A 12,500-nucleotide genomic window follows, 5' to 3' on the forward strand; every position below is an offset into this window, starting at 1 on the left:
ACATATATACATACATACACATACATATATACATACATACATATATACATGTATATATTTATGTATGTATAGCTCCCATTAAAAATAACTAAAAACCCATTAATTTGGCCAGCCCCCCAGAAATATACTATTACTTAAGTAAATTAAATTCCCCCCTCTATCTAAAGTTCCCACGAGTTGATTACTCGTAACTTGGAAAACACGTATTTCCGGGAGCCCCAATGTATATGTATCATGTCATGTATAGATAACATGAAATGATCCGTGTTCAAAAATCATTTTCTGACCTATTTTCCCTGCTGCTGCAAAGATTCAATGGCCTTTAAAAATGATTGATAATGGAATAAAACATGTAAAAACCTGACTTTGTCCTGACTCATTTCAAAGACACCAAAGAACAGAGGTGTGTGTTAGTACAACAATCAACATGAGGGTTGAACTTACTGATTGGATGGAGAAGAGTTCAGTAAAGTTTGGTTGTGAATCGCCCACAAAAGAGCTGTTCCCGTACGCGTGATGAGGGAAACTCTCCGCCCCTTCACCGCATTTAGGACTGGACAGCAGGATGCCGATCTGAGACGTCCGAACGTGATATGGGAAGTTCTTATTGGCTGCTGAGGGACGTGTGATAATCTGAAAACAGAAAAAAATAAAAGAACTGATGATTGTATGATTATGATTCAATTAAATTATGCATTTACGAAAACACGTGTATTTCCATCAGTGAATATTAATGAAGAGTGAATTTTATGGTGTACATCAGGGTGCAGTTATGACTTTGGAATGATATGTGTACATATGTACAGGTGTGTTTCTGTGTCATACTAACAAGGAAAACAATGTGAGCGTAGAGGTAGATGCCAAGCTGAATGCCATTTACGATTTTCTCCCGAGCCCAGCGAGGAATTCCGTAGTTGGCGATGAGGGCCATGATGGGAACAGCAAAAAACCTGACAAAAAAGAGGGGAAATTTATAGTGTCAATATAAAAAACTGATTTTCATATATACGTATATATACATATATATACATACATATATACATATACATACATATATATACATATATACACATATATACACATATACTGTACATATATGTGTATATATACATATATACACATACTGTATATACATATATATATATACATATATATAGATACATACATATACATATATATACATACATATATATATACACATACTGTATATACATATATATATATACATATATATAGATACATACATATACATATATATACATACATATATATATACACATACTGTATATACATACATATACATATATACATACATACATATACATATATACATACATACACATACATATATATACATACATATATACATATACATACATATATATACATATATACACATATATACACATATACTGTACATATATGTGTATATATACATATATGTGTATATATACATAACAGTAAACATAACAGTAAAATTTAAAGAGTAGACCTAGCATCAGAGACATTTTTTGATCACCATATTCCTCCATTCTCCCTCACTTCATTAGTGAAAACTAATGCTTGTGAGGTTACATAAATGTGGAATAGTAAATATTCCTATCTCTCTTTTCTCATTCCAGACCAATATAATATCCCTATTATCTATTTTTGTAAAATAAAAACATGTATGTACATGCACATTTTTATAAAAAAAAAAAAAAATCAGCAACAATTTCAAAGAGTTTGTGAAACAAAAAGCGGCACACTGTAAAAAATCATTTGAATCGTAGCAATATCAATGCACCGAGGGAGTTCTCGTAAACTCAGGAAAAATGGGTTGAGAGCACAGAGAGATACAGTAAATAAAGCAGGACAGGTGTTCAGAACTCAGGAAGTAGCTGTAGCTGTAATAGAAACTGAGATAGTATTGGTCCCTAAAATGTTGAAGCTACTTTAAGGCTGCTATCTGAAAGGCGATTATATTTTTTTATCGAACAATTTAATAAATGTAACCATTTTAAACCGTTTCGAGATGAATTATATTTTAATACTCTCTGTGCTCTCAGGTCCAGGTGCTATGATTCACAGCAGCTCAGAGTGAATGATCAGAGAAGTGGGTCAGTGCAGTACTCACCATAGTGTGTATGCGGTGAAGAAGGGGATGTAGAAGGGCTGTTTTTCCGGGTAGTGTTTCATTGAGACGAGTACTGCATAGCAGAACCAAACGTAGGCCAGCAGCTGGAGGCCCATCAGCCCGTAACCTGCAGGGCTGTCGTAGGCGTACAGCACTTCCCCCGGGTCGAAAAACTGGAACAGAAAGATTAGAAGTTAAGAGCTTATTTACATCAAGAATCTATGCAGTATATGCAGTGTCATTTTCAAGTTTTTTTTGTAGTGGTCCTACTAATGTATACTTAGTGTAGCAATAGAAACATTTTGCTACTCTTAACAATACATCTGAACAAATGTATAAAAAAAAAATACAAATAAAGTTTTGAATTTACTTTAAATCAAAGAAAATATCTTTCATTTCACTCATCTTTTTTGTGGACACCAACGATTGGAGCATGAGTGTCTTATAACATTCAGAAGATAAGTAGCTAGCAATGCTACGCTACCTACTTTTAGCTGGTTGAAAAAAATAAAATACATAGAAGATGAAAGAGAAGTAGAGACATTCATAAGTGAGTGTTGCTTTACGCTAGGCAACAAGTACGACTGGCAACGTCGGTTAGCAACATTACCATGACAAGTAGCAATGGCCGCTGTTATTAGCATCTCACTGCTACGTCACTCTAGCCGTGACGCAGCAGTTGAGTCATCGCGTAAAGGTTGAAGCAGAAAACTCTTCTGTTCAATCATCGCGTAAAGGTTGAAGCAGAAAACGTATACCAAAACAAAAAATACATTTTTTTAGTCAGTACAGGTGCTATAATATTAAACAGGTTTGGCACATCATTTTAGCAGGAACACATTACATTTCCTAAAGCCAGTCAAGGTTGCGATTGCCAGTGAAAGTTTGGGACGCTCTGCTGTAGACACTAGTGACCTGAGTGTTAGCCTGCACTTCAGTCTGTGCGTTCATCACACTGATAAATCACTCGGGGTTTCAGCTGATGCAGTGTGATGTTTGAGCCAGAATCCAGCACCTAGCATTCACCTAGCGTGAGCGTTTGACATTGACACTTCACAAGTAGGTCATTAGTGGTTGTGCAGAACATGTGTCTGCCAGTATATCTTCCAGCTCAAGATTGCATTTCACAGTCCAGTGACTATATAGTGTTGGTCATACAGGGTTTCTCTCACACTGCATAATGCATTAGTCTGAACCAATTAGCTTAGCGCAAAGCTCCTCGGAATTCGACCAGCCGACTGGAGCTTTGAAAAAAAAAAAAAAAAAAAAACCAGCCGACTGGAGCTTTTAAAAAAAAAAAAAAACACACTCAAATGTTGATATTTCACTTCCTATTGTAATATAGTTTATTGACATTTCACTTCCTATTGTAATATAGTTTAGCATATTTTTAACAGAAGCCCCATTGACTTCTATAATAGGAAAGAGTCTACAGATAAATGACTCTGCTTCAGAGCCGCACACTGCAGTGTGAAAGAAAGCCTATGGGCTCCTGCTTCAGATATATAACAGCACCTACAGTAAATTCCAACTCCACTGTGGCTGCCGTCTCATTACCATTACTCAATTTATATGCGCCAGCATGACATCATGCAGTTTGTGGAGTAAAAACGACATTGTTAAACTAGCCCCGGAGCTAGTTTTAATCACTGCCGATGGAGAGATTGTAGCGACACAAACAGAGGGAGTGTCACAGACCTCTAACTGCCTGATCTGTACAGTACACAGAGGAGACGAGTAAGATTAAAAGTGATGACATCCCAGAATTCTTTTTTAAGCCTAAGAGACAGCTACAAGAGATACGAAGAGAAGGTAAACAAACAAGGGTAAGGAGGAAATGAATGCGGAATTCATGACATCAACTGTTTCCAGATTAGGGTTTCCAGAGTTGGATACATTTGACGGGGGGGAATAAAATATACATGTTTAAGGTAGACCTGAAATTTGACTATGTAGATTTTTGAGGAGTCTAATTTTCTTCAACAGTTTTCAAAAATTTTCTATTTTTTTTTTATTTTGTAATCACTGAGATCTGGTGTTTTTAGTTTTATAATAACAATGATGTCGGTTGAGGCCTAGAACAGGGGTGTCAATCTAATTTTGGTTCAGCCAAAATGGGCCACATGCAGCCTCATTAGATGTCAAGTGGGCCGGACCAGTATAATAATAACATAATTAACTATAAATAACTACAAGTCCATGTTTTTACCCCTTTGTTTATATGCAAAGAAATACAAGTATATGAGAAAATATTACACATTTAATGAAATAAAAGTAAAAATGAACAAATGAACATTGTTCATTTTTTACTTTTAAAATTCATCTTATTTGACAGAACAAATGAACAGTGTTCATTTTTTACTTTTAAAATTCATCAAGTGGGTCAGATTGATCACCCTAGTGGGCTGGCTTTGGCCCGCAGGCCTTATGTTTGACACCCCTGGTCTAGAGACAGACTCGTAATCTTTTTAAAATACAGTGGCACAAGAGTGATCCGTCTCCAAAGGATCAAAGTGATGCTTTTTTTTTGCTCCTGCTAAGAAAACTTGAATGCAAAATAAATAATTAAAATGAGTAAAAATGCCGTCTCAGGACATCAGCAGTAAAATTAGTCTAGTCTAATTTTATAGAAATAATAAAAATAAGTAAAACGTGTGTGCGAGTGTGCGGGCGTACCTCGGCCTCGTAGATGAAAAGGATGACGTAGGTGACGGTGTAGACCGTCATGTAAATGCTCAACTTCACCGAGCCGCTGTGACTGATCCTCGCCCTGTCGCACAACAAAAGGTCAAAGGTCACACACAGGTAAAAAAAACAAAACAAAAGGAGATAACACGGACAATTAGAGACACACCGGAAGGTAAGATAAATGGATGCAAAAAAAAAACAAGCACACAAACACACACAAACACACACACCAACACATTAACTCTTGTGTCTGGTTTCTTTGGACCATTCCTGGAGTAACAGGATGTTGAGAAGAAATATTGTGATTTTTTTGCATTTTCATTAAAGAGGAAATGGAAAATATTCGGAGGAATAGTAATTACTATGTGTTTGTTTTTGGGGAAAACAATGGACTTCACAATGTGCTAAAATAAAATACAACGGTCACATACAATAGACAGCATCTGGGATGGCAGTGCATTAGTAAGGAACGTAAGAATGATGAGATGTTTCAGTATTACAGTAAGTCAATGCTAGGTCTGTACAGAACAATAATAATAATAAATAATAATAATAATAATAATAATAATAATAATAATAATAATATATAATTGGAGGCATCGTAGGGCGTTAAATTAGGGTCAACTTTCACCAAACACTAGACCACAAACTTTACAGCAATACGCCATATAACGGCGTGAACGAGTGACGGACAGACAAGGGGGAGAGGCTGAGAGACGCTACAATGCATGAGCCAATCAGCGTGAGGAACAACTAGCCAATAGAATGCTAGTGCACCATCTGGTCCAGGTAAACAACGTAGTTTTTAAAGCCAACACATACGTATGTATAATTATTTTCTAATGTCTTTTATTTTAGTTGTTTTTTTGTGCTATATTTTTACTCTTTAATTGTTTAAACCATTGTTTCCCAAAGACTGGGTCGTGACCCTGAGGTGGGTCGCAAGTGATATGTTTTTTATTTTTTTATGGGCTGTCTCGCATCAAAAAAAAAGTTTGGGAAACACTGGTTTAAACAGTACAGACTGTTCCAAAGGTTAGAAAATGTAAAATATATATATGTATATGTATATATATGTATGTATGTATATATATGTATATAGGGAATATAAACCTGCGATGACTATATGTATAGAGGCTGGCCTGACTCTGAAGATCAAAAATACAGAAGAGCTGCTCATGGATTTCACTCTGGGGTCTTTCATCTATGACTGACCATTACATCTTCCACCCACTACAGTAACAGCACACATGGCACCACTAAAAGCTTTATTTTTTTTTTAAAATAGATTTAATTTATAAAACTAGCGTAGCTCGGAAGCTGCTGGTGAAATTCTACTGCACTACTGAGAGTTTCCCGACAGCCATTATCTCAATATGCTACGGTTACAGCTCCACGTAGAGAACAAAAAAGACTGCAGAAAATGAGTGTTAAAAGAACAGCCGCATTGTTGGGAGTCTTGTTTCCTACAGATATTTGGCTGTAACTCATTTCATCTGCACACACCAGTATTTTTAATAGACCTCCAGGCCAATGAGGCTCAGACTTTTTAAATTTTTTTACTTTAATATATCATTCCTGTTTTTCTCCTTCACCTATTGGTTCTTTATAGATGCTGGATACAGCTCCTCCTCACTGTCTGCATCAGATATAGCCTGGAGCTGAAAGTGTCTGTGGTGGCTAGAAAGGGCTACAACAGTAAATCAGATCAAATCGGACCAGTAAATCAGTCACGTTGTGGTAAATGGCTCGGTCCATATATTAAAGGGACAGCTTATTTTGCTGATAAGTGCAGCTGGTAAGAGATTTTTTTGGATGAACATTCTACAGTAACAATTCTTCAATACACTACCACGCACAAAAAAACCCCAACAAAACAACAACTGGCAATATTTTACCGCAGATTATGAATCAGTTAAAAATTAGTAGAATGTCATATCAAAACTCAGTGGTCATACCGTGAGACTGCACATTGTTGTACAATAGGTGGCGGTATAGGCTTAAAAACGCTGGTTGTGATATTAAACCAAGACCTCAGGTCCCCTAACTAGCATAAGTCGCATTTTGTTCAAACAGAAAGTGGCAAGAACTACTTCAACAGGCAGCGTTTTACAGCGTTTCTGGGAAGAAAATATGTTAATATATTTTATATTATGTTGTCGTTGAATATACTGAGAGTTAGAGAGATGAATAAGACCTGGCCAGTTTTACTTTAAATGATAAAGTATCATTATATTTGGTCAGACATTTGTCTGGAACAAACTATGACTGCTGCGTAACGCCGCTCTCTCGCACTGGCTCCACACACACCAACGTCCGCCCACCTTCCTCCGACCGAACCACTGTCATGGAAACCACATGACTGACAGGCTTCGCAACCACTTAATCTCAACACCTTTACTGGCAAAAAAAACTTTTTTTTTATATTATAATCATATTTTATCTATATTAGTCAACACCTTTACTGGCAAAAAATATTATAATCATATTTTATCTATATTATATAGTATCTATAGCATAGAGCCAATAATCCCACGGCAAAAACCAGTGTGAATCCACTATATCCTCTGTGGCCGAAGTTGCCTTTTTTGACAGGCACTGATTGCTGGGAGTTAGTTGATAACGTTCAGACAATGACAGACATAAACACAGCACACAGGGCCTGACAGAGCAGGAATGACGAGAGCAAGACGGAGCGAACCTCCTACCTGGTGACAGTGAAACCTTTGCCCAACAATATGAGCATGAGGAGGAACACTAAGAAACTGACAGAGAACAGTAATTTCCCTGGAGACACACACAAGAGACCAAGAGAAAGCAAGAAGAAAGACAGAGTTAGGAGAGGAACTGGATTGTGTTTTTTTTTTTTTGTTGTTTGTATCGGTAACCTAGCAACCAGATTATTTACACGCAACATCAACTTAAAGCTGTGGTTCTCAATTTAATTTCTGTCACGCCCCCCCCTGTTGGGGACAGAAATGCTTTCACACACCCCCCACCAACCAAAAACTCCACAAATTGAAATACTATTGAGAATCTGAAAACATGTATATTCTTATCTGTACAACTCACTGTATGAGTTGCTGCCACCTAGTGACCGGAGGCTTGTTATCATTCAAGCATTACAGCAGTGGTACACATCCCTACCCTACCCTCACGGCCCCCAGCACCTCACCGCGCCCCCCTAGGGGGGCCCGCCCCACTGTTTGGGAAGTACTGACTTAAAGTAACACGTAACCCTACACATTTTGACCGAAGGTTTACGTGATTTTACACTGCAGAGGCAGCACGGGTCTGCAGTCAAGCCTCGCTTTTTCCAGCTGTAACCAGCAAAGACTTCATTAGGCTGGAGTAATTAGTGTATACTTGGAGCTGGAATGCATGTCTTTTACTCACTGTTAGGAAATCTAACCATAGGAAAACACTGGCTAATGTAGCCTAACTTGTTGTCTGCCCTTCGCAGCTAACATCGCCACTAAAAATGAGCTAGCGTACACGCCAACATGCTGGGGTTGTGTGGACGGGCAGTGTACAGTAGGAATTCTACACATCACAGTTAAGTCAAAGGGAGTAGTATGTATAACAAATGAGTATTAGGTATCTTTACTTAAACACGTAAATGAGTGTAGATCTGTAAACAGAGGGATTTGTCCCATCAATCACATGTATACAGACTAACTCTACAAGAAAAGGAGGGCAATAGAGCAACATAGGAGTTCATAACACAGTGCAACAGCATTGGAATACTGCAGTACTAGCTCAATAGCAACATGGGAGTTCATAACAAAGTGCAACAGCATTGGAATACTGCAGTACAGTGGTCCTCTCATATCGCGGCAGAAAAATAAAGGCTGTTAACCGTCATCTGTGTCAGCGTCTTCGTTTGGGTTTAGCAACAGACGACTGAGAAGATGATCAGAGCGTTTAGGAGGTACCGTAGGGCGCTAAATTAGGGTCAACTTTCACTTTTTTTTTTTCCCAAACACAAGAGCACAAACTTTACAGCAACGTCCTGTAGTGGCGGACAGATAAGGGGAGACGCTAAGAGAGACGCTACGATGCATGAGCCAATCAGCGAGAGGAACACAATGCTGCGTTAGCTCTCCTCTAGGTAAACAAAGGTATCAGCGATGTCTTTAAGTTTATTTTTTGCTATATTTTTACTGTTTATTTTTTTTAGGTTATAAAATTTTGAAAATAATGAAAATGTCAGAAAAATGCCGCAAAACTTCCGTGGAACAGATTTAAAAAAAAAAAAATCTGCGATGTCAGAAATGTTTTAAAAAAAAATCTGCGATGTACTGAGGGAGCGAAAGGAGAACCACGATATATAGAGAGGGAACACTGTATCTCTAAAATCCCAACAGAACAATGGCTACTGATTTTAAATCTTAAACAGTGGTAAAATGAACTATAGCTCAGATTTGATATTAGGAGCATTATTAAAGGGTCAATTTGTTCCAAAAACCTCCTTCACAGAATGCAAACAACTCACCGAGTATTTTCAGGCTGCCGTTGCCGACTCCATCTTGTGCATACAGGCCCCAGTATATACAGTGAAACAACAGGCTGAGCACTATCGAAAGAAGAAATTAAGACAAGATATGAGAACACTGTTGAGACTGAGCTAATAAATAAGTGATGGAGAAGAGCTAAGATGGCCTGGATGACTGAGAATGACTACACAGACGTGAAGAAAACAGTAAGACTGAAAGGCCACAGAAAGGGTCGAAAAGTTGTAGTGGAGAAAGAAATGTGAGATAGTGGAGACGGGGAACTGATCAAAAGGAAAAGAAAAAGACGAAAGGAAGAGGAGATAGGAGGGAAACTGAGGGGGGGGGGGAGTGGAGGGCGAAGAAAGTAGAGGAGATTCACAGAAGGCGAGTAAATTTAGAAACAGATTTGAGGGGGAGGCATACAAGCATGAGGGAAGAAAGGGAGAGCAAAGGAGGGTGATGAGATGAGAGAGGGGAAAAAAAAAAAAAAAAGAAAGAAAAGAAAGTGCAGTTTATCAGTGACAGCACACTTCACTGAACAATGCACAGCTGTGTGAAGAGGTTTCTATTCAAAGGCCGAAAGCTGATCGTATCTCAAGACGAGATTACGGTATTAGACGCTTGGCTGTTATCGTCATGGTGTGTGTGTTTGTGTGTGTTGTTGTTGTTTCCTGTCCCTCAGGGCAGGAGCACTCACCCTCCACCCCTGCTGCAATCATAAACATTTTGTAGGTAGTGTGGAGAAGCTGTCTTCCCTTCAGGTTGTCTGCAGGACAGAGGAGAGACAAGAGAAAGACATTGGAGCGATTAGTGTGTGTGTGTGTGTGTGAAAAGATGAGAGAAGGATGGAGATATGGTAACAGATGGCGAAAAAAAGCGGGAAAGAAAGTGAGCGCGGATAATTAGGAAAGAAAAATGGTGGAACCGCAAGAAGAACATGAAGTTTGAAATCTGCACCTAACTCCTAATCCCAGGTCACTCAGCAGATAGTTTTTCTCTAACTTTTTATTTCAAACTGAAAATTATTTTCTGTCACGTCCCCCCCTTGTGGACAGAAATGTTTTCACACCCCCGCAAAATTGAAATACTATTGAGAGATAACAGGTATATTTTTTATCTGTACAAACCACTGAATGCGTTGCTGCCCCCTAGTGACTGGAGTCTTGTTATCATTCAAGAATTACAGTAGAGGTACACTTATATCCAGCGTGCCATATTCCATTGGAAGACCCTCACGCCCTCCAGGGGGGCCCCGCCCCACTATTTGAGAAACACTTTAAAGCATTAAAATGAAGTCGTGTTAATATAATGGAAAGTTTTCTTTCCAAAGCGTTGTCTTCATTAGCATTCACAGTGCGTCATTTAAATGGGGAAACACTGAAGAAAGTCCGAGTTAGAGAGTGTGAACGACTGGGTCCTACTGTTAAATTCAGTGTTTTTGTTTTTCATCAATCTGACGTGTGGAGACAGGCTTCGCTTGTGAAAAGACCAACTATCACCAGCGTTATTGCAGAACTGGAGGCTCTACAGGACAAGCAGTCAAATAAACCATGGCAGAACTTTCATTTTATAAACAATCCATGACACAAGTATTAAGATAATATTTTACAAGAGAGAGAGAGAGAGAGAGAGAGAGAGGAAGCTCCAATCCCCTCTATGATTCAAAACAAGATTAATGGACAGGCAGTGTACGGATAAATAGATAGGGAGTGTGTGCCTGCCATCCATCCATCCACTCATCCATCCACCCATCCATCCATCTAGACCAGGCGTGGGCAAACTTTTGACTCGCAGGCCACAACTGTCTGACATGTAAAAGTCATGGATAAAGGCTAAATTGCTAAAAATGCTATTATCATTTTCTACGCCATCTATTGGGGAAACGTGGGTATTGCAGGGAAAAGGCAGAAGTATAATGATAATATAAATAAATTAATACATTTGGAAAAGTTTGGCGGGCCAGATTAAAAAGCCGAACGGGCCGCATCCGGCCCCCGGACCTTAGTTTGCCCATGCCTGAGCTAGACTGATACATGCAATAATTTCAGAAACAACGTTATTTACTGATACAGAAATTAACATTAAAATTATTGGATATTATTAACTGACCACATAGTTGCCATAAAGTTAAATATAATTGAAATATTTCATAGGATATTTATTGCAGATGGCATTTTTTTTCATCACATAGTTTTAGACAAATCTAAACCAATCATTCTGCATTTGATATCTGAAAGTTAACTCTCTAATTCAAGAAGCTGAATTTTGTGTGTATTTATACTCTGGACCCAATGTAAGTCCAGCCACAATAGAGGCTACGGGCCATCAAATGTGTATCCTTTGGACGCAATTGGCCCACAGGCCAGACTTTGGACACGCCTGATATGGCTCAACATATATCTCGTCTTGGTTTTTTTTTTTTTACCATCTAAGTACTGTAAGTCTCATGACCTACATGACCTACCTTATTAAGGACGTCATTAGGACTTAATGGTGAAATGGGAACACCAAAAAAATTGCCCAATAGGAACCAGCCCTATTGCTTGCAAAATGTACATAGAGCAGAGTTTTCTTAAATATATTTTTTATCTACTACTGACCTTTACATAATGTTTAACCATGTAAAGTAAAAAAGGAACCTTTAAGACTGTGATCATCCTAAATCTACCTACACTGTATAACATATTAGTTTCCTAGAGCTGTGCATTACCTCATCTAAACGTTACACAAAGGACTGTGAACACTTGAAAATTAACTTCAAAGTGCATTCTGAATATTTATGCTGTGACTTTTTTGACTCATTTTAAAGCGTTCAACCTCACCCTTTTACCATTTCACGCCCGAGAAAGCCTTCGGTCGTTTTTCCACCCCTTTTTTTTATTCTGACACAAATTCTGATCTCAGAATAATACGGTCGGTCTTCACTTATCTGAAGAAACATGAGAACTTACTCCAGATCCATCAGTTAAAGTGGACCGACTTACAGCAGCTCTGAAAATAGACGGGCAGCCACTGACTGCTGTGAGGAAGGTAAGAGTCCCATTAAGTAGACCATGAAAATACTTACAGGCAAAGTAGCAGGAGAGAAGAAACACCATGGAGAATATGACCAAAAATGTGATGTCTGTCTCCAAGATCCCTGTGAACAAAGTGTAGAGAAAGAGAGGGAGAATGAATAATAAATGGAGGGAGAGGGGGGG

The 12,500-nt window shown here is 38.3% G+C and overlaps 1 protein-coding gene across 1 annotated transcript in view; it reads right to left on the bottom strand.

Annotated features, from left to right (window-relative positions):
• Positions 1 to 12,500, bottom strand: part of tmem145 (transmembrane protein 145) — a 33,501-nt gene that overhangs the window by 2,272 nt on the left and 18,729 nt on the right. Inside the window, exons 8-15 of the mRNA XM_008323977.3 lie at positions 12,368 to 12,439; positions 9,998 to 10,066; positions 9,300 to 9,380; positions 7,513 to 7,591; positions 4,793 to 4,886; positions 2,117 to 2,289; positions 830 to 950; positions 445 to 633 (exon numbers count right to left, since the gene is read on the bottom strand). Of these exons, the coding sequence (XP_008322199.1) occupies positions 445 to 633; positions 830 to 950; positions 2,117 to 2,289; positions 4,793 to 4,886; positions 7,513 to 7,591; positions 9,300 to 9,380; positions 9,998 to 10,066; positions 12,368 to 12,439 (878 nt within the window). The remainder of the gene's footprint in view (positions 1 to 444; positions 634 to 829; positions 951 to 2,116; positions 2,290 to 4,792; positions 4,887 to 7,512; positions 7,592 to 9,299; positions 9,381 to 9,997; positions 10,067 to 12,367; positions 12,440 to 12,500) is intronic.

Source organism: Cynoglossus semilaevis, chromosome 13 (genome assembly GCF_000523025.1).
Source record: "Cynoglossus semilaevis isolate Cse_v1.0 chromosome 13, Cse_v1.0, whole genome shotgun sequence".
Classification (NCBI taxonomy): Eukaryota; Metazoa; Chordata; class Actinopteri; order Pleuronectiformes; family Cynoglossidae; genus Cynoglossus; species Cynoglossus semilaevis.